A 20,437-nucleotide genomic window follows, 5' to 3' on the forward strand; every position below is an offset into this window, starting at 1 on the left:
ATTTTTACCACTATACCAAATGCCTACATACACACCTGTCTCAGACACTCACCAACAAGTGGATAGGAAAAGAATAATAGGAAAACCATGGAGGGAAGGGGTGAACCACTGGAGAATCAAGCTCTTTGAGGGAGAGCAGTGAGATTTCCACCCTCTGAGGAACCCTGCACAGCAGCTTGCATCACCGCATAGTCAACCCACTACAGTGAAATAAAGTTAACTTTGCACCATCTTCTCTGTGAGGCCTTCAGGGAAATGTTATCCAGATGTGACCACCCTGTGAACATAGTCCTCATGTGGAAGTTGCCTTTTGTGAGAAGTTTTCATAATCAGTATCATGATAATATACTAGCATATAGATGATCTAGGGTTAGTCAGGAAGCAAGAGAAAAATCCAAGTTTTTCTTTGGGGTGGGAAGGAAGAGGAGAGAGAAGGCAGATGGGACTGTATGTCATCTCTGCATCTATTTCTGGCAAAGTAAGACACTTAAATTTTTCTGTATAAAATACATCTGGTTAGTTTTAAAAATGGTCTATTTGAGCTAAGTAAGGAAAAGATGTTCTGAAATATCCTCACAGTACACCAGCTACTAGCCACATGTGGTTGTGGAGAATTGGAATGTGGCTAGTGAAGCTGAGAAATGCAATTTTTAATTTAATTTAATTTTGATTAAAAGAGCCTCGTGTCATACTGGCTATTACATTTAGAAATCAGGACTAGATTATAGTTTTTCTCTGGACCTCATTTCTCCTCCTGTCACAGCATGCTTATTATCTTTAATTCTTTGGCTGAAAAGTGTAAAATAAATTAACTTGATAGGTTGAACCAAACATCTCAAAGATGATAGTAATTGATGTTTTTTAAAAAGATGTTTCAAATTCATCTCCATAATTATGATATTTTAAAAACCATTTTATTGAGATATGATTAACATACAAAAAACGTGTACATGTTTAAAATATACAAGATGAGTGTGGAGAGAAGTATACAGCCATAAAAGTATACAACCATAAAACCATCACCTCAACCAGTACCATAAACTTATCCATCACCTCCCAAAGTTTCCTCCAGCCCTCTTAAATAATCATTTGTGTGTGTGGTAACAGTCACATAAGATCAATCCTCTTATCAAATAGTATTGTTTTCTATAGGCATTATGCCATGCAGTAGCTCTCTAGAACTTCTTCATTATGCATAACTGAGACTGCTCTTTGGCAGATATCTCCCCATATCTCCCTCCCTCAGCCCCTGAGAAACCAACATTCTAACCTCTGTTTCTATTATTTTGATTATTTTAAATTCCTCATATAATTGGTACTATGTAATATTTAGTCTTCTGTGTCTGCTTATTTCACAGAGCATAGTATACTCCAGGTTTATCTGTTTATCTCAAATGGCAGGATTTCCTTCTTTTTTTGAGGCTGAATAATTTTTCATTGTAGCATGTAACTCATTTTCATTATCCATTCACCTGTCTGGTGGATATTAAAGTTGCTTCCAAGCCTTGCCTATTGAGAAGAATGCTGCAAAGAAATGAGAGTGCAGATATTTCTTCAATATACGAATTTCAGTTCCTTTGGATATATGCCCATTAGTAGGATTGCTAAATCATTTGGTAGTTCTATTTTTCATGTTTTGAGAATCCTACATGCTATTTCCCATAGTGCCTGCACCAATTTATGTATCTACCAACAGTGGGCATTTTCTCCACATTCTCAGCAATACTTGTTATCTTTTGGGTTGTTGATAGTAGCCATCCAAACAGATGCCAGCTAATATCTCAGTGTGGTTTTGATTTGCATTTTTCCAAAGATTAGTGATATTAAGCTCCTTTTCGTGTACCTATTGGCCATTTATACATGTTTATTAGAGACATAGTGCTTTGCTCATTGTTCGTAGAGACATAGTGCTTTGCTCATTTTTTTTTAACTTTAATTTTTTTTTTTGCTTTGAGTTTTAGGAGTTTCTTATATGTTTTAGATATTAACTCCTTACCAGACGAATAGTTTGTAAACATTTCCTCCCATTTTGTAGGTTGCTTTTTCATTATGTTGATTGTTTCCCTTGCTGTGCAGAAGCTGTTTTACTTGATATAATCTAATTTTTTAAAAAGATTTCTTGCCTGTGCTTTTTGTATTGTAGCCAAGAATCATTGCTAGGGCCAGTGTTTTCTTCTAGAAGTTTCATGGTTTGGGGTCTTAAGTTATTTAATCCATTTTTACTTGATGGTATTTAGTTGATGATTTTGTTGATCTATTTGTTTATGGCATAAGATAAGGGTCAAATTTTATTCTTTTGTATGTGTACATCTACTTTTCCCAGCACTATTATTGAACAAACCATCCTTTTCTGTTCACACCCTTGTCAAAGATCAGTTGACTGTATGTGTGTGGGTTTATTTCTGAGCTCTCTGTTTTGTACTGTTGGCCTATACATCTGCTTTTATGCCAGTAACATTGTGTTTTGATTATTTTAGCTTTGTAATGGATTTTGAAATTAGGAAGTGTGATGCCTCCAGTTTATTCTTTTGCTCAGAATTGTTTTAGTTATTTCAAGTGTTTTTTGGTTCCAGATTAATTTTAGAATTGCTTTTTCTATTACTGTAAAAAAAATGCCACTGGGATTTTGATAGAGATTACATTAAATGTATAGATCACTTTGAGTAGTATGAACATTTTAACTATAACAATTTTTGTAATTCATGCACATGGAATTTTTTTATTTATTTGTTTTCTGCTGTAATTTCTTCAGTGTTTTATACTTTTCAGTGTACAAGGTTTTCACTTTCTTGGTTAAGTATATTTCTAAGTACTGCATTTTTTTATGCTATTGTAGATGGGATTGTTTTCTTAATTTCCTTTCCATATTGTTACTTGTTAGTGTACAGAAATATGAATGATTTTTGTATGTGGATATTTTTTTCTGCAAGTTTACTGAATTTGTTTATTCTAACAGTTCTTTTTTGTAGACTCTTTAGGGCTTTCTATATATTAAGATCATGTCATCTGCAAATAGAGATAACTTTACTTGTTATTTCCTGATTTACATGGCTTATGTTTCTTTTCTTTTTCTTTTTTATTTATTTTTATTTTTTGTCTGCTTACTCTGGCTAGGACTTCCCGTACTATCTTGAATAGAAGTGGCAAAAGTTGGCATTCTTGCCTTATGCTGTATCTTAGAGGAAAAAAATTTGTTTTTCACCATTGAGTATGATACCAACTGTGAACTTTTCATATATAGCCTTTATTATGTTGAGGTAATTTTATTCTATTTCTAATATTTTGAATGTTTTTTATTATGAAACATTACTGAGATTTGTCAAGTATTTTTCTGCATCTATTGAGATGATCTTGTGATTTTTATCCTTCATTCTATTAATGTGGTGTATCGTAGCAATTGACTTGCTTATATTCAAAAATTCTTGGATCCTTGGGATAAATCTCACTTGGTGATGGTGTGTGATTTTTTAATATGCTGTTGAATTCAATTTGCTGACATTTTGTTAAAGATTTTTTTTATCCATGTTTATCTTGGCTTATAGTTTTCTTTTCTGACAGTATCTTTTGTCTAGCTTTGGTGTCAGGGTGATGCTGGCCTCATAGATTAAGTTTGGAAATGTTCTCTCTTCTTTGTTTTTGGTAGAGTTCAAGAGAATTGGCATTAATTCTTTTTTAAATGTTTGGTGGAATTCACTTCATTAAATGTTTGGTAGAATTAACTTTTGAATCCATTTCTTTGTTGGGAGGTTTTTGAATACAGATTCAGTGTCCTTATTGGTTATTGGTCAGCTTTGTTTTATTCTTTTGATGGTGTTTTGTTTCCCTGATTTTTCATGATCCCTGTGACCTTACACTGGTATCTGTACTTTTGGAGAAACAGTGATCTCTTCCACTATTTACAGTTTGACTTCAGGAGGAAAAGCCCTTCATCACTCAACCCAGCTAGAGATTTTGTGTGGGCTAGCTGTTAGGGCCTGTGAGCAGGCCTGCTACCAGGGTCCAGAGGCAGGATAAATTGAGGTTTTATTTCATTAAGAAAAGTTAAAACATCTTGTAGGGCAATGATTCTTAAATGTTAGCACACATGAAAAAAATTAAGAGCTGTTAAAATGCAGATTTCCATACTATCTTAATCACCAATGATGCTGAGTCTTAAGTTTGGGGAGAGGGGAGGGAATGTGTATGTTTAACCAGCCACCGTGGTTATTTTGAAATAGGGGACCAGGAGCCAGATTTTGAGAAATACTCCTCTGGTGAATCTTCATCCAGACTGGCATGTAAATCTTTAAACTTCAGAATATTTTTTTAAATGGCCTATAAGACAGTTTGTTTACACTTGTTTCTTACCAAATACCTATTTTTAGCCGGGCATGGTGGCTCATGCTTGTAATCCCAGTACTTTGGGAGGCCGAGGCAGGTAGATCACATGGTCAAAAGACTGAGACCATCCTGGCCAACATGGTGAAACCTCATCTCTACTAAAAATACAAAAAATTAGCTGGGCATGGTGGTGCGTGCCTGTAATCCCAGCTACTCAGGAGGCTGAGGCAGGAGAATTGCCTGAACCCGGGAGGCAGAGGTTGCGGTGAGCCGAGATCGCGCCATTGCATTCCAGCCTGGGTAACAGGAGCAAAACTCCATCTCAAAAAAAAAAAAAAATTAGCTGGGTGTGGTACCGTGCCACTTTAGTCCCAGCTACTCAGGTGGCTGAGGCAGGAGAATCGCTTGAACCCAGGAGGCGGAGGCTGCAGTAAGCTGAGATTTTTTAAAAAGTGGGAGTGTGCCAAGATGGCTGAGAGGAGTCAACACCGGAATGCAGCTCCCAGCAAATGAGATGCAGAGGGCTAGAGGATTTCATGATTCCAAGCGAAGTGCTGGTTTCATGTCAGTGGGACTGGTAGGTCACTGAAAATAGCCCAGGGAAGGCAAGCCAAAGCCAAACTGGGGCAAGAGCAGCCCAGGGAGGGCTAACAGAAACAGGGCAGGGTGTGTCCCCATCTGGAAAGTGCAGCCAGCTTGGAGGGTCAGGACTTCACCCCCTCAGTGCTCCTATTAGGATCCTGTGCTTACCTCATCCCTCCTGCAATCTACAGTCCACAACAGCCCCACTGGACTGAGGGGCACCGTGGGTTGTTTATGCAAATCTGAGCGATAGCTTCTGCCTGGTGCTTCAGGTTGTTTGCAAGGACCTGGTTGGAAGTTTGGACTGAGGCCAGAAGGACGGAACTACCCGTCCCATAGAAAGAGGCAGAGTTGAAAGCAGGGAAACAGGCCACAAGGCCTGGCAGACCCCACCCCCACGAAACTCAAACTGAAGCTGGTGTGCTACAGAGCTCCACAGCGAATACACCAGTTTGATCCCGACAAGGAAGATCAAGCTCAGGAAAGGAGAGACGCAGTTGTGAAGGCCCGGTAATCTCACCTGCGTAAACAAACTGAGGGGGAGACCACCCACTCAGCAGCCTGACTGAATCCGAGACAGCCCAGCAGCACCTCTACAGGCCAAAAAAGATACAGCTCCAACCTCAACGGAAAGGGAGTCCACTCAGAGATTCCTCACGAAATCACCAACTTCAAAGATCAAAGCAAGATAAATCCACCAACATGGGAAGAAACCAGTGCAAAAAGGATGAAACCATCAAAGACCAGAACACCTCTTCTGTTCCTAGGGATCACAACTCCTCACCAGCAAGGGAAAAAAACAAGATGGAGAATGAGTTTGACAAATTGACAGAAGCAGGCTTCAGAAGGTGGGTAATAACAAACTTCTCTGAGTTAAAAGACCATGTTCTAACCCAGTGCAAAGAAACTAAGAACTTTGAAGAAAGGTTAGACAAAATGCTAACTAGAATAACCATATTAGAGAAGAACATAAACGACTTAATGGAGCTGAAAAACAGCACGAGAACTTCACGAGGCATACACAAGTTTCAACAGTGGAATCAATCAAGCAGAAGAAAGGATATCAGAGATTGAAGATCAATGAAATAAAATGAGAAGGCAAGATTAGAGAAAAAAGAGTGAAAAGAAATGACCAAAGCCTCCAAGAACTATGGGATTATGTGAAAATACCTAATCTACCCTTGATCAGCATACCTGAATGTGATGGAGAGAATGAATCCAAGCTGGAAAACACTTTTCAGGAAATTTTCCAAGAGAACTTCCCCAACCTAATAAGGCAGGCCAACATTCAAATCCAGGAAATACAGAGAACACCACAAAGACACACCTCAAGAAGAGCAATGCCAAGACACATAATTGTCAGATTCACCAGGGTTAAAATGAAGGGGAAAATGCCAAGGGCAGCCAGAGAGAAAGGTCGAGTCACCCACAAAGGAAAGACCATCAGACTCACAGTGGATATCTCAGCAGAAACCCTATAAGCTAGAAGGGAGTGGGGGCCAATATTGAACATCCTTAAAGCAAAGAACTTTCAACTCAGAATTTCGTATCCAGCCAAACCAAGCTTCGTAAGTGATGGAGAAATAAAATCCTTTACAGACAAGCAACTCTGAGAGATTTTGTCACTACAAGACCTACCTTACAAGAGCACCTGAAGGAAGTACTAAACATGGAAAGGAACAACCAGTACGAGCTACTGAAAAAATGTACCAAATGGTAAAGAACAATGATGAAATGAAGAAACCGCATCAACTAACGGGCAAAACAACCAGCCAGTAACAAAATGCCAGGATCAAATTCAAACATAATGTTAATGTTGAATGTAATTGGCCTAAATGCCCCCAGTCAAAAGACACAGACTGGCAAACTGGAAAAAAGTCAAGACCCATTGGTGTGCTGTATTGAGGATACCCATCTCATGTGCAAAGACTCACGTAGACTCAAAATAAAGGGATGGAAGATTTACCAAACAAATGGAGGGCAAACGCAGGAGTAGCAATCCTAGTTTCTGATAAAATGGACTTTGAACTAACAAAGATCAAAAGAGACAAAGAAGGGCATTACATAATAGTTAAAAGATCAGTGCAACAATAAGAGCTAACTATCCTAAATATAAATGCACCCAACGTAGGAGCACCCAGATACATAAAGCAAGTTCTTAATGACCTACAAAGAGACTTAGACTCAGACTTTAACACTTCACTGGCAATATTGGACAGATCAACAAGACAGAAAGTCAAAAAGGATATCCAGGACTTGAACACAGATCTGGACCAAGCAGAGCTAATAGAGCAGGCGTCCCCAAACTACGGCCTGTGGGCCACATGCGGCCCCCTGAGGCCATTTATCTGGCCCCCCACCACACTTCAGGAAGCGGCACCTCTTTCGTTGGTGGTCAGTGAGAGGAGCACAGTATGTGGCGGCCCTCCAATGGTCTGAGGGACAGTGAACTGGCCCCCTGTGTAAAAAGTTTGGGGACGCCTGTAATAGACATTTACAGAACACTCCACCCCAAATCCACAGAATACACATTCTTCTTAGCATCACATCACACACATTTACCCTAAAATTGACCACATAATTGGAAGTAAATCACTCCTCAGCAAATGCAAAAGAATGTAAATCATACAGTCTCTCAGACCATGGCACAATCAAATTAGAACTCAGGAGTAAGAAAAGCACTCAAAACCACGCAATCACATGGAAACTGAACAACTTGCTCCTGAATGATGAATGGATAAACAACAAAATGAAGGCAGAAATAAAAATGTTCTTCAAAACCAATGAGGATGAAGATGCAACATACCAGAATCTATGGGACACATTTAAACAGTGTCTAGAGGGAAATTTATAGCAATAAATGCCCACATGAGAAACAAGGAAACATCTAAAATCAATACCCTATCATCAAAATTGAAACAGCTAGAGGGCAAGATAAAAAAAATCTCAACAGCAAGCAGAAGACAAGAAATAACTAAGATCAGAGCAGAATTGAAGGAGATAGAGATACCAAAAACCCTTCAAAAAATCAATAAATTCAGGAGCTGGGTTTTTTTTTTTTTAAAGATCAACAAAATAGACCGCTAACTAGCTAATAAAAAAGAAAAGAGGGGATAATTGAATAGATGCAATAAAAAACCATAAAGCAGAGATCATCACAGATTCCTCGGAAATACAAACTACCATCAGAGATGGCTACAAACTACTTTATGAACATGAACCAGTAAATCTTGAAGAAATGGATAAATTCCTGGACATATGCACATTCCCAAGACTAAGCCAGGAAGAAGTTGAAACCCTGAGTATTCTAGTAGCAAGGTCTGAAGTCGAGGCAGCAATTTAGAGTCTACCAACCAAAAAAAAGTCCAGGTCCAGATGGGTTCACAGCCGAATTCTACCAGATGTACAAAGAGGAACTGATACCATTCCTGTTAAAACTATTCTAAACAATACAAAAAGAGGGAATCCTTCCCAAATCATTTTATGAGACCAACATCATCCTGATACTGAAACCTGGCAGAGACGCAACTAAAAAAGAAAACTACAGGCCAATATCCATGATGAACATTGATGCAGAAATCTTCAGTAAAATACTGGCAAAATGAATCCAACAACACATCAAAAAGCTTATCCACCATGATCAAGTAGTGATCTGTTATCCCTGGGATGCAAAGCTGGCTCAACATACACAAAGCTGTAAATGTAATCCACCACATAAACAACCAAAACGAAAAACCACATGATTATCTCAATAGATGCAGAGAAGGCCTTTGACAAAATTCAACAGCCCTTCATGCTGAAAACTCTCAATAAACTAGGTATTGATGGAACATATCTCAAAATAATAAAAGCTATTTACGACAAACCCACAGCCAATATCATACTGAATGGGCAAAAACTAGAAGCATTCCCTTAAAAAACTGGCACTAAACAAGGATGCCCTCTCTCATCACTCCTATTCAATACAGTATTGGAAGTTCTAGCCAGAGCAAGTAGGCAATAAAAAGAAATAAGGGACATTCAAATAGGAAAAGAAGTCAAATTGTCCCTATTTGTAGACGACATGATCATATATTTAGAAGATCCCAGCATCTCAGCCCAAAACCTCCTTAAGCTGATAAGCAACTTTGGCAAAGTCTCAGAATACAAAATGAATGTGCAGAAATCACAAGCATTCCTATACACCAGCAACAGACAAACAGAGAGCCAAATCATGAGCAAACTGCCATTTACAATTGCTGCAAAGAGAATAAAATACCTAGGAATAAAACTAACAAAGGATGTAAAAGATCTCTTCAAGGAGAACTACAAACCACTGATCAAGAAAATAAGAGAAGACCAAAACAGATGGAAAAACATTACATGCTAATGGTTAGGAAGAATCAAGATTGTGAAAATGACCATAATGCCCAAAGTAATTTACAGATTCAATGCTATCCCCATCAAGCTACCATTAACCTTCTTCACAGAACTGAAAAAAAACACTTTAAACTTCATATGGAACCCAAAGAGAGCCCACATAGCAAAGACAATCCTAAGCAGAAAGAACAAAGCTGGAGGCATCATGCTACCTGACTTCAAACTATATTACAAGGCTACAGTAATCAAAACAGCATGGTACTGGTACCAAAACAGAGATATAGACTAATGAAACAAAAGAGAGGCCTCAGAAGCAACACCACACATCTACAGCCATCTGATCTTTGACAAACCAGACTAATACAAGCAATGGGGAAAGGATTTCCTTTTTAATAAATGGTGATGGGAAAACTGGCTAGCCAAATGCAGGAAGCTGACACTGGATGCCTTCCTGACACCTTACACTAAAATTAACTCCAGATTAAAGATTTAAACATGACAACTAGCACCATAAAAACCCTAGAAGAAAACCTAGCAACACCATTCAGAATATAGGCACAGGCAAGGACTTATGACTGAAATGCCAAAAGCAATGGCAACAAAAGCCAAAATAGACAAATGGGATCTAATTAAACTCTAGAGCTTCTGAACAGCAAAAGAAATAATCATTAGAGTGAACCAGCAACCAACAGAATGGGAAAATATTTTTGCAATCTACTCATCTGACACAGGGCTAATATCCAGAATCTACAAAGAACTAAAACAGATTTACAAGAAAACAACAAACAAACCCATTCAAAAATGGGTGGAGGATATGAATGGACACTTTTCAAAAGAAGACATTTATGCGGCCAACAAACATATGAACAAATGCTCATCATCGTGGTCATTAGAGAAATGCAAATCAAAACCACATTGAGATACTATCTCATGCCAGTTAGAATGGCGATCATTAAAAAATCTGGCCGGGCGCGTTAGCTCAAGCCTGTAATCCCAGCACTTTGGGAGGCTCAGGCGGGTGGATCACGAGGTCAGGAGATCGAGACCATCCTGGTCAACATGGTGAAGCCCCATCTCTACTAAAAATACAAAAAATTAGCTGGGCATGGTGGCACATGCCTGTAATCCCAGCTACTCAGGAGGCTGAGGCAGGAGAATTGCCTGAACCCAGGAGGCGGAGGTTGCGGTGAGCCGAGATCGCGCCATTGCACTCCAGCCTGGGTAACGAGCGAAACTCCGTCTCAAAAAAAAAAAAAAAAAAAAAAAAAATCTGGAGGCAACAGATGTTGGAGAGGATATGGAGAAAAAGGAACACTTTTACACTGTTGGTGGGAGTGTAAATTAGTTCAACCATTATGGAAGACAGTGTGGCAATTCCTCAGGGATCTAGAAATAGAAATTCCATTTGACCCAGTAATCCCATTACTGGGTATATACCCAAAGGATTATAAATCGTTCTATTATAAAGACACATGCACACATGTTTGTTGTGGTGGTGTTTATGATAGCAAAGACCTGGAACCAACCCAAATGCCCATTGATGATAGACTGGACAAAGAAAATGCACATATACACCATGGAATACTATGCAGCCATAAAAAATGGTAAGTTTGTGTTCTTCGTAGACACATGGATGAATCTAGAAACCATCATTCTTGGCAAACTGACACAAGAACAGACAAGCAAACACAGCATGTTTGCATTCATAGGTGGGTGATGAACAATGAGAACCCTTGGGCACAGGGAAGGGAACAACACTCTTTGGGCTAGGTTGGGGAGTGTAGTGGGGAGGGGTGGGACACCAGAGGTAGGGAGGATAGGGCGGGATAACACTGGAAGAAATGCCTGATGTAGGCGACGGGGGCGTGGGGATGGCAACAGCAAACCACCGTGGTATGTATGTACCTATGCAACAATCCTGCAAGATGCAGGATATGCACATGTGCCCCAGAGCCCAAAGTACAATTAAAAAAAAAAAAGTGAAAACAACCCAAATGTCTAACAACTGAGAAAAGGATAAACATGGTATATCCATGAAATAGAATATGATTTTCCAAAAAGAAGAAAGTACTGATACAGACTACAACATAGATGAAACTTGAAAAAGGTATGCTAAAACCCAAAGGGCTACAAGTCATATGATTCCCTTTTTATAAAATGTTCAGAACAGACAAACCATTAGAGACAAAAAAAATAGATAAGTGGTTGCCAGGGGGCTGGTAGGGATTGGGAAAGGTGTTGAGAGGAGTAGGAATTAGCCACTAACGGATAAAGGGAGTTTCTTTTAGGAGGGACAAAAATATTCTAAGTTAGATTGTTGTGAACATATCAAAAATCACTGAATTGTCGACTTTAAATGGTGCATTTTATGATATGTAAAGTATATCTCAATCCATATTTTAAAAAAAAAATAACTTTTTAAAAATATGAAGTACTTACTGTGAAATAGCCACTGTAACTGTACATATGTGACTGTACATACATACATTTAAACCTTACCAGGTTTAAATACAGTCACATAACCTGTCTGAGGATGAGACTGCCCATTTTACAGTCACAAAACCTGTAAAATGGGCAGTCTCATCATCAGTCACTGGTAGGAGCGTAATTCCCAAAAACTGACGACAGCCAAACACTTAATTAATTAGTGAGAGTCAGAATTCAAACCTCTGAGCTTCAGATCCTTAATCCAATGGACTTAACTGATTCTAAATCTTGGGGAATCTATAAAGAGCAACCAGTCCATAAAAATTAAAATATCTAATTTCTACATTAAGTGTTTCTACCTGTCAAATTCTAAGAGTCATGTCATAGACATTTATGTCATAATAATTAAAGTCGATGAAAAGAACAGTGAATTTCTTGTATCCCAAATATTTCTTCCCATATTTTAATTTTCTGTGCATATTAATAAATATATTTGATACATCTGGATAACTAAAAAGCCACACTTTCTTCTTTTTACCTCTCCTCTTAATGCCTACCTTTATATCCTCTTCTTACCTCACATGCTTTTACAAATAACATGAGAATGAGCCCAGGTTCTCAGTCACACACAGTAGTCAACAGTGGTGTCCCTGCCTCCTATGCACACATTTTATGTGCCTAGAAAAGATCTTGGCCTTCCATCTCTATGCCCTTCTCTCTCCATTGGCAACTAAATACTGTTACTCCTTGGGCAACCATCATTGGTCCTTTTCTGAACCTTTTCTACAAATTTCTGTGACTTTCACACTTTGGGCTTTGACTCTATGCTTGTGGTTTTCAGCTCTGGATGTGAAAAGGCAGTGCATAATCAAAGTTAGAAGCCCAACTTCAGACCTGGGTTCAGATTTCAACTCCCCTACTAGCTGTCTGACCTTAGTCAAGTTACTGAAACAAGCTTTCTATGGCTCAGTTTCCTCACCTATAAAGTACGAGTAATATAATAGTAGCATTTATTATATGAATAGTAAGTGAATAGTAATAATAGTGAATAGTAAGTTAATACAGACAGTCTTAAAACAGTGGCCAACACAATGTAAGTATTAGTTGATGTTGTTATTATTGTTCCTCTCATTTTTTATCACCTAGAACCGTGTATTTCCAGTGGCTTTCTGTACATCTCTACAAGGTCAGTGTCTAAAAATATCCACATCACCTCCACCCCACCAAAAGTGCCTCTTGTTTTGCATTTGCCGTCTCCATTGGCAGTACTAATCACCCCATTGTAAAATCTCATCCCTGTCTTTCTAGAATCTGCTCAAGCACTTCACACAAGAGGACATCAGGACCTTGAGTCAGTCTCCTAAAACTCCCTTTTCTGCCTCATTCCATTCTCACTGGTACTACTACAATCTTCCAGGCCCTCATCAGTTCCCCATTTAAATTCTTGCCTCACTGATCTCCACCATGGTGCCCCACTTCACCCTTACATGGGTTGGCTCTGTTTCCACCCAAAATCTCATCTTGAATTATAATCTCCATAAATCCCCATGTGTCAAGGGTGGAGCAGGTGGACGTAATTGTATCATGGGGGTGGTTTTCCCCATCCTATTCTCATGATAGTGAGTCTCATAAGATCTGATGATTAGGCCGGGCGCGGTGGCTCAAGCCTATAATCCCAGCACTTTGGGAGGCCGAGGCGGGTGGATCACGAGGTCAAGAGATCGAAACCATCCTGGTCAACATGGTGAAACCCCGTCTCTACTAAAAATACAAAAAAATTAGCTGGGCATGGTGGCGCGTGCCTGTAATCCCAGCTACTCAGGAGGCTGAGGCAGGAGAATTGCCTGAACCCAGGAGGCGGAGGTTGCGGTGAGCCGAGATCGCACCATTGCACTCCAGCCTGGGTAACAAGAGCGAAACTCCGTCTCAAAAAAAAAAAAAAAAAAAAAAGGATCTGATGATTTTATAAGCATCTGGCAGTTCCCCTACTTGCACTCATTCCATCCTGATGGCCTGGGAAGAAGAAGCCTGCTTTTCCTTTGTGTTCTGCCATGGTTGTAAGTTTCCTGAGGCCTTCCCAGCAATGCAGAACTGTGAGTCAATCAAACGTCTTGTCATTATAAATTACCCAGTCTCCAGTGTTTCTTCATAGCAGTGTGAGAACAGACTAAGACAACCCCGAAGCCAGAGCATCTTTCCAAAATACAGATTTGATCATTTCCTGCCAATGCTTCATATATTGTAGGCAGTCCTTACTCCCTGTGCCCTCAATTCCTAAACTGGGTCTCAGGGAATCTTGTACTCCAGTTTTGTTGATGTCACATGAGAAGAGTTGCTAAGCCATCTGGAGAACACTGTATTCCTTGAAATTCAGGATGAGGTAGTGTTTGAGTGTGCAGTAATTTTACACGTAACCTGTCCTGGGGCCCTTTATTCCAGAATTCCTAATAATATCTTGCAGGAATTAATATTCCTTAGAATATAGTTTGTGAAAAGCTGACCCACAAGAAAAACTTTTTAGCATTACCTACAAGTCCCTTCGCAGTATAATTACTCTTATCCCTGCAGCACTCTCCTCCACATCTTAAACTGTAGCCATTCCAGAGTTCTATTGGTTTCACAGTTTTTCAGAACACTGTGCCTTTTCACATTCTGCCCCCTACATGAAGAGCCCTTTTTTTTTTCTTTCTTCCTATGATTCAACTAAAAAAGTCTTGGTTTGCTCTAGAAATAGAACACATCTCACCCTCCTAAGCAAATTTAGCCCTCTCCTCACCCAGTGCCTTCTGTGTCCACTGTCTCTGTCATTTTTTCGTGGTTTCATGTGTCTCTGAATCCTCTTTATCTGTTATTCTTTCTACATGCTTGTCATATAACCCAATGAGTATTTGCTGAATAAGTGACATTAAGAAAAGATGAAAGTAAATCTGGAAATGCTGAAGAAATGTGCTCTGGCATCAATACTCCAATTCTGTTGTCTAATCTAGAACATAAAGTATTTTACATAAAATTACATAATATACTGTGACTCTGCCCCTAATGAAAAAGGGCAATATTCATTTTTTTAAAATATTGCAATTCTCAGCCAAGAGACAGCACAGAGTTTCAGGATGCAGCTTTGTGCCAGGAAGTGTGCTCAATGCCAGGTATGCAGCAATAAGCAAAACAAAAGAGGTCCCTGCCCTCAAGGAGCTTGCTAACCCTTGGAGGAGTCACACAACAAGCATAAAATGCAACCCACACAAATGTGTCAGGTAGGATAAGCTGTGACAGAGTGACTCATTTAGTCAGGGAGGACAGGAAAATTTTTCCCAAACAAGTGAAGCTTGAGCTGAGTTCCTAAGAATGAAAGAGTTAACCCGGATAAGAGAGAGAAAAGGACCATTTAAGAGAAACTGCAGACACCAGGGCCTGGAGCAAGACAAGGCTGCAGAAGTGAGCAGAAGCTTGTAGGAAGTACTAAGGAGCTTAAAGTATTTATCCCAAGAGCAGTGGGAAGTCACTGAAAGGTTGGAGAGTGTGGGTAGGGAATTAATCAGATTTGCATTATAAGAAGATTCATCTGACTGCCTGTAGGAAACAGATTGGAGAGGGGGTAGTCTAGAAGCTGTTACTTGGTCTTTGGTGAACTAATCCAAAAACATTTTAAGATGTACAATGGAGAGAAAGGGAAATAGTAAGGAGTACTCTTAGGCTTATCACCTGAATGTTAGTATCATTTCTAGATTCAGGGTGTCCTGAAGAGAAATAGATTTGGAGAGAAAGACCGTAATGTCAGTATTGGACATGTTAAGATTGAGCTGCTTTTGAGACATCTGAGGGAGGAGATGTCAAGGAAGACATTTGGCTATTTGGGTCTGGAGCTCAGAGGAGGGATATAGGGTAAAAATACTGGTGTGATTATAAGATTTCAGCAATTGAAAATGATACTGTATCAGCAACAACTGTTCTCAGGCCAAGGTACTGTAACTGGAACACCTATGGAAAAAAGGGAAGGTAACCTTAAAAGAAAGGGGAAAAAAAACAAAAATTATTTTAGCCAGAAAAACCTTCAATAATTTTTACCAAGGGGAAAAAAAAAATGGGAGCATTAAATCTTACCAAGGAAAGGGTACAAGAAATGTCATATTTATTGCCACTTTATGTTAAAATTAAACCAACCGAAGTGGGGGATCATCAGAAAAACTGGGTTCTGGTCCCATTTCCTCATGTTACCAGCTGGGTCTCCTCACATGAATCATTTTCCTGATCAAAAAAGTGGGTGTATTGGTTTTTTAAAAACTAACAGCCTTTTCTCAGTCTAGAACAAAAGTCCTATGCACATATTTGCAGGGAGTTGGCTGGTAGCCTGCATCTGTTGTCTCCAGGTTCTAGAAACTCATAGCACATGGAATGCTGGGGTTAGAAGAGTCCTGAGGTCATCTACTAGGGACTTTTCAAACTTTTTAATAAAGTTTTTAAGAGATATTTTTATATGCTTTAAAAATGTTTATAAAATATATTAATGTCTCAAATATATCTTAGCACTGCAAAATGTAACACCAGTCAAAGTAAAGTGTTAATATCAGTCTGATTAAGAAGGGAAGGGAGCCCTGGGGTTGTTCCTCAGTGGCCTCACCTTTCAAGGCCAGGCTAGTCACCAGTCCAGTCTCCCCATTCATGGATGAAGAAACAGAGGCCCAAGGCCATATAATAGATGTCAGCAGAGCCAGGATTTGGCCCCTGTGGTCCCTAACCCTATGATCTCTCCACAACACCATGCAGAATCAACAAGACCAGGGAGGGGAAAAGTGGCAGCTTCACCCTCCAGCCCTCTTGTGTCTCTATAATATCTGGGTTGTTCCAGCCAGCCTGCAGGTCCCTCCACGCAGGTATGCATTCTGTGGGACCAGCTTGTAGAGTCCAGCTAATTAGAGTAGCCATGTGGGGTAACTCTAAGATAGATGAAAATGGGACACATTATATATAGTGATGAAGATGCCAAGGCTGGGTGCAGTGGCTCACACCTGTAATCCCAGTACTTTGGGAGGCCGAGGTGGGCAGATCACTTGAAGTCAGGAGTTGGAGACCAGCCTAGCCAACATGGTGAAACCCTGTAAGATAACTGAATTATTCAGGTGGGCCCAATGTAATCACAAGGTCTTTAAAAGGGGAAAGAGGTGGCAAAAGTAAAGAGCCGGAGAAAAGGATGAGATGCACCAGGTGCAGTGGCTCACACCTGTAATCCCTGCACTTTGGGAGGCCGAAGCAGGTAGATCATGAGGCCAAGAGTTCAAGACCAGCCTGGCCAATATGGTGAAACCCCATCTCTACTAAAAGTACAAAAATTGGCTGGGCGTGGTGGCATGTGCCTGTAGTCCCAGTTACCTGTGAGGCTGAGGCAGAAGAGTCACTTGAACCTGGGAGGCAGAGGCTGATGTAAGCTGAAATCACTCCACTACACTCCAGCCTGGGCAACAGAGTGAGACTGTCTCAAAAAAAAAAAAAAAAAGAAGAAGAAAAAGAAAAGATCAGATGGCAAAAGCAGGGTTAGAGACATGCTATGTTGAAGATGGAGGACAGAGACCATGAACCATGAAATGCAGGCAAGAAATTAGAAAAGTCCAGAAAACAAATTCTGCCCTAGAGCCTCCAGAAAGGAACTCAACCCTATTGACACTTCAGTGTTAGCCCAGTGAAGCCTTTGTTGTACTTCTGAACTACAGAACTATACCATAATAAACATTTGTTGTTTTAAGCCAAAAAAAAAAAAAAAAATTAGTTGGGAGCGGTGGAGCACACTTATAATCCTAGTTACTCGCGAGGCTGAGGCAGGAGAATCATTTGAACCCAGGAGGCAGAAGTTGCAGTGAGCTGAGATCACATGATTGCACTCCTGCCTGGGTAATGAAGGTTGACTGTCTCAAAAAAAAAAAAAAAAAAAAAAGGCCAAAGAAAAACTGGGGGAGGGCTGAGAGTAAGAATATGGTTAACAGAGCCAAGCGTGAAAAAAGGCCGGGCGCGGTGGCTCAAGCCTGTAATCTCAGCACTTTGGGAGGCCGAGGCGGGTGGATCACGAGGTCGAGAGATCGAGACCATCCTGGTCAATATGGTGAAACCCCGTCTCTACTAAAAAAAATACAAAAATTAGCTGGGCATGGTGGCGCATGCCTGTAATCCCAGCTACTGAGGAGGTTGAGGCAGGAGAATTGCCTGAACCCAGGAGGTGGAGGTTGCAGTGATCCGAGATCGCGCCATTGCACTCCAGCCTGGGTAACAAGAGTGAAACTCCGTCTCAAAAAAAAAAAAAAAAAAAAGTGAAAAAAATGACAACTCTCAGAAAGCACTCCTGAAGAGGGCCTCGATCAATTCTGGGTATGAATTAAGAGATAATTTCTATAATGCCCAACTTCCTAGATTCTCAATTATTGCCAAAAAATGATTTAGGAAAGAATATATACTTTTTCCCTCAACTATATTGATACAGATATATGGGTGTATATACATACACACTCTCTCTCTCTCTCTCTGTCTCTCTCTCTCTCTCTGTCTCTCTCTATCTCTTTCTCTTTCTGGCTCTTTCTGGTAACTTAGAATATTTTCCCTAAATTTCTCTTAAAAGTAGGTTAGATAGAAGACAAATCTGATCTGACTGCCTAGATTATGTAATTAAAATTTCCTATTAGCCTGATGAAGTTAATTTCATTAAATTTATTCAATTTGTTTGGATCAAGGCCATATATTCAGAAGGCACCTGTTCAAACCCAAGTATGTGCCCAGAAGGAATACCATACAATATTAAGAGCCTTTAGCAAAGAGAGAATGCAAGTAAAATAGTCCACTTTATTTATGCGGGCAAGAAGAAAAGGAACAGTGTAAGAACACAGTGTGGTAAACTCACCAACATCTGATCTAGGTGTGCTGTTTTAGGAGTTGTACTAGATACTTTGCAGAACAACATACGTTATGAATAAATACATGCTGTCAAACACTCTCTCTCCTATAGATGTGTAGGATTCTGGTAAAACCTTTTAGGAGTCTGTTGGAACAAAGCTTCAAAAAAGTTTCACAGCTGGATTCACAGAAAGAGGATGGGAAAGAGAAAATTGTATCATATTTTTATATTATGATATATTAACATTCTGATTTGGGGAAGATAACTTATTTTCTCCTAGTTCATGACATTCTGGTTCTATCTTCACTTTTTTTTGAATATGTTATCAAAACATGATTATTTTTAATTTTAAAAAGTTTTTTTTAATATAGATTCAGGGGGGTACATGAGCAGATTTTTTTAATTGCATTTTAGGTTTGGGGGTACATGTGAAGAACATGGAAGTTTGTTGCATAGGAACACACACATGCCAGTGTGATTTGCTGCCTTCCTCCCCTTCATCTATATCGGGCATTTCTCCCCATGCTGTCTCATCCCTCACTGTCCCTCTCCTATTTCCCCCCAACAGACCCCAGTGTGTGATGCTCCCCTCCCTGTGTCCATGTGTTCTCATTGTTCAACACCCGCCTATGAGTGAGAACATGCAGTGTTTGATTTTCTGTTCTTGTGTCAGTTTGCTGAGAATGATGATTTCCAGGTTCATCCATGTCCCTACAGTGGACACGAACTCATTGTTTTTGATGGCTGCATAATATTCCATGGTGTATATGTGCCACATTTTCCCTATCCAGTCTATTATCGATGGGCATTTGGGTTGGTTCCAGGTCTTTGCTATTGAAAACTGTGCTGCAATGAACATTTGTGTGTATGTGTCCTTGTAGTAGAACCATTTATAATCCTTTGGATATATACCCAGTAATGGGATCGCTGGATCAAATGAAATTTCTATTTCTGGGTCCTTGAGGAATTGCCACACTGTCTTCCACAATGGTTGAACTGATTTACACTCCCACCAACAGTGTAAAAGTGTTCCTGTTTCTCCACATCCTCTCCAGCATCTGTTGCCTCCAGATTTTTTAATGATCACCATTCTAACTGGCGTGAGATGGTATCTCAATGTAGTTTTGATTTGCATTTCTCTAATGACCAGTGATGATGAGCATTTTTTCATATGTTGTTGGCCTCATATCCTTCACCCACTTTTGAATGGGCTTGTTTTTTTCTTGTAGATCTGCTTTAGTTCTTTGTAAATTCTGGATATCAGCCCCTTGTCAGATGGGTAGACTGCAAAAATCTTTTCCCATTCTGTTGGTTGCCGATTCACTCTAATGACTGTTTCTTTTGCTGTGCAGAAGCTGTGGAGTTTGCTTACGTCCTGTTTGTCTATTTTGGCTTTTGTTGCCAATGCTTTTGGTGTTTTGGTCATGAAGTACTTGCCTACCCCTATGTCCTAAATGGTTTTGCCTAGGTTTTCTTCTATCGTTTTTATGGTGTTAGGTCTTATGTTTAAGCTTTTAATATATCTGGAGTTAATTTTAGTGTAAGGTGTCAGGAAGGGGTCCAGTTTCTGCTTTCTGCACATGGCTAGCCAGATTTCTCAACACCATTTATTAAACAGGGAATTCTTTCCCCATTGCTTGTTTTTGTCATTTTTGTCAAAGATCGGATGGTTGTAGATAGGTTGTGTTTCCTCCATTGGTCTATATCTCTGTTTTGGTACCAGTACAATGCTGTTTTGATTACTGTAGCCTTGTAATATAGTTTGAAGTCCGGTAGTGTGACGCTTCCTGCTTAGTTCTTTTTGCTTCAAATTGGCTTGGCTGTGAGGGCTCTCTTTTGGTCTTATAGGAACTTTAAGGTGTTTTTTTTTTTTTT

The 20,437-nt window shown here is 39.7% G+C and overlaps 1 protein-coding gene across 9 annotated transcripts in view; it reads left to right on the forward strand.

The window, feature by feature from the left end:
• CADPS2 (calcium dependent secretion activator 2) overlaps positions 1–20,437 on the forward strand; it is a 577,926-nt gene that overhangs the window by 504,431 nt on the left and 53,058 nt on the right. Inside the window, exon 26 of one of the 9 annotated variants that reach the window (XM_074379142.1) lies at positions 1–20,437. This exon is cut by the window's right edge and continues 8,990 nt beyond it. The exons of the other annotated variants lie outside the window; for them this stretch is intronic. Coding sequence (XP_074235243.1) covers positions 1–66 — 66 coding nt within the window. The 3' untranslated portion in view covers positions 67–20,437. 9 annotated transcript variants of the gene reach the window in all.

Source organism: Saimiri boliviensis, chromosome 10 (assembly GCF_048565385.1).
Source record: "Saimiri boliviensis isolate mSaiBol1 chromosome 10, mSaiBol1.pri, whole genome shotgun sequence".
In the NCBI taxonomy this organism is placed as follows: Eukaryota; Metazoa; Chordata; class Mammalia; order Primates; family Cebidae; genus Saimiri; species Saimiri boliviensis.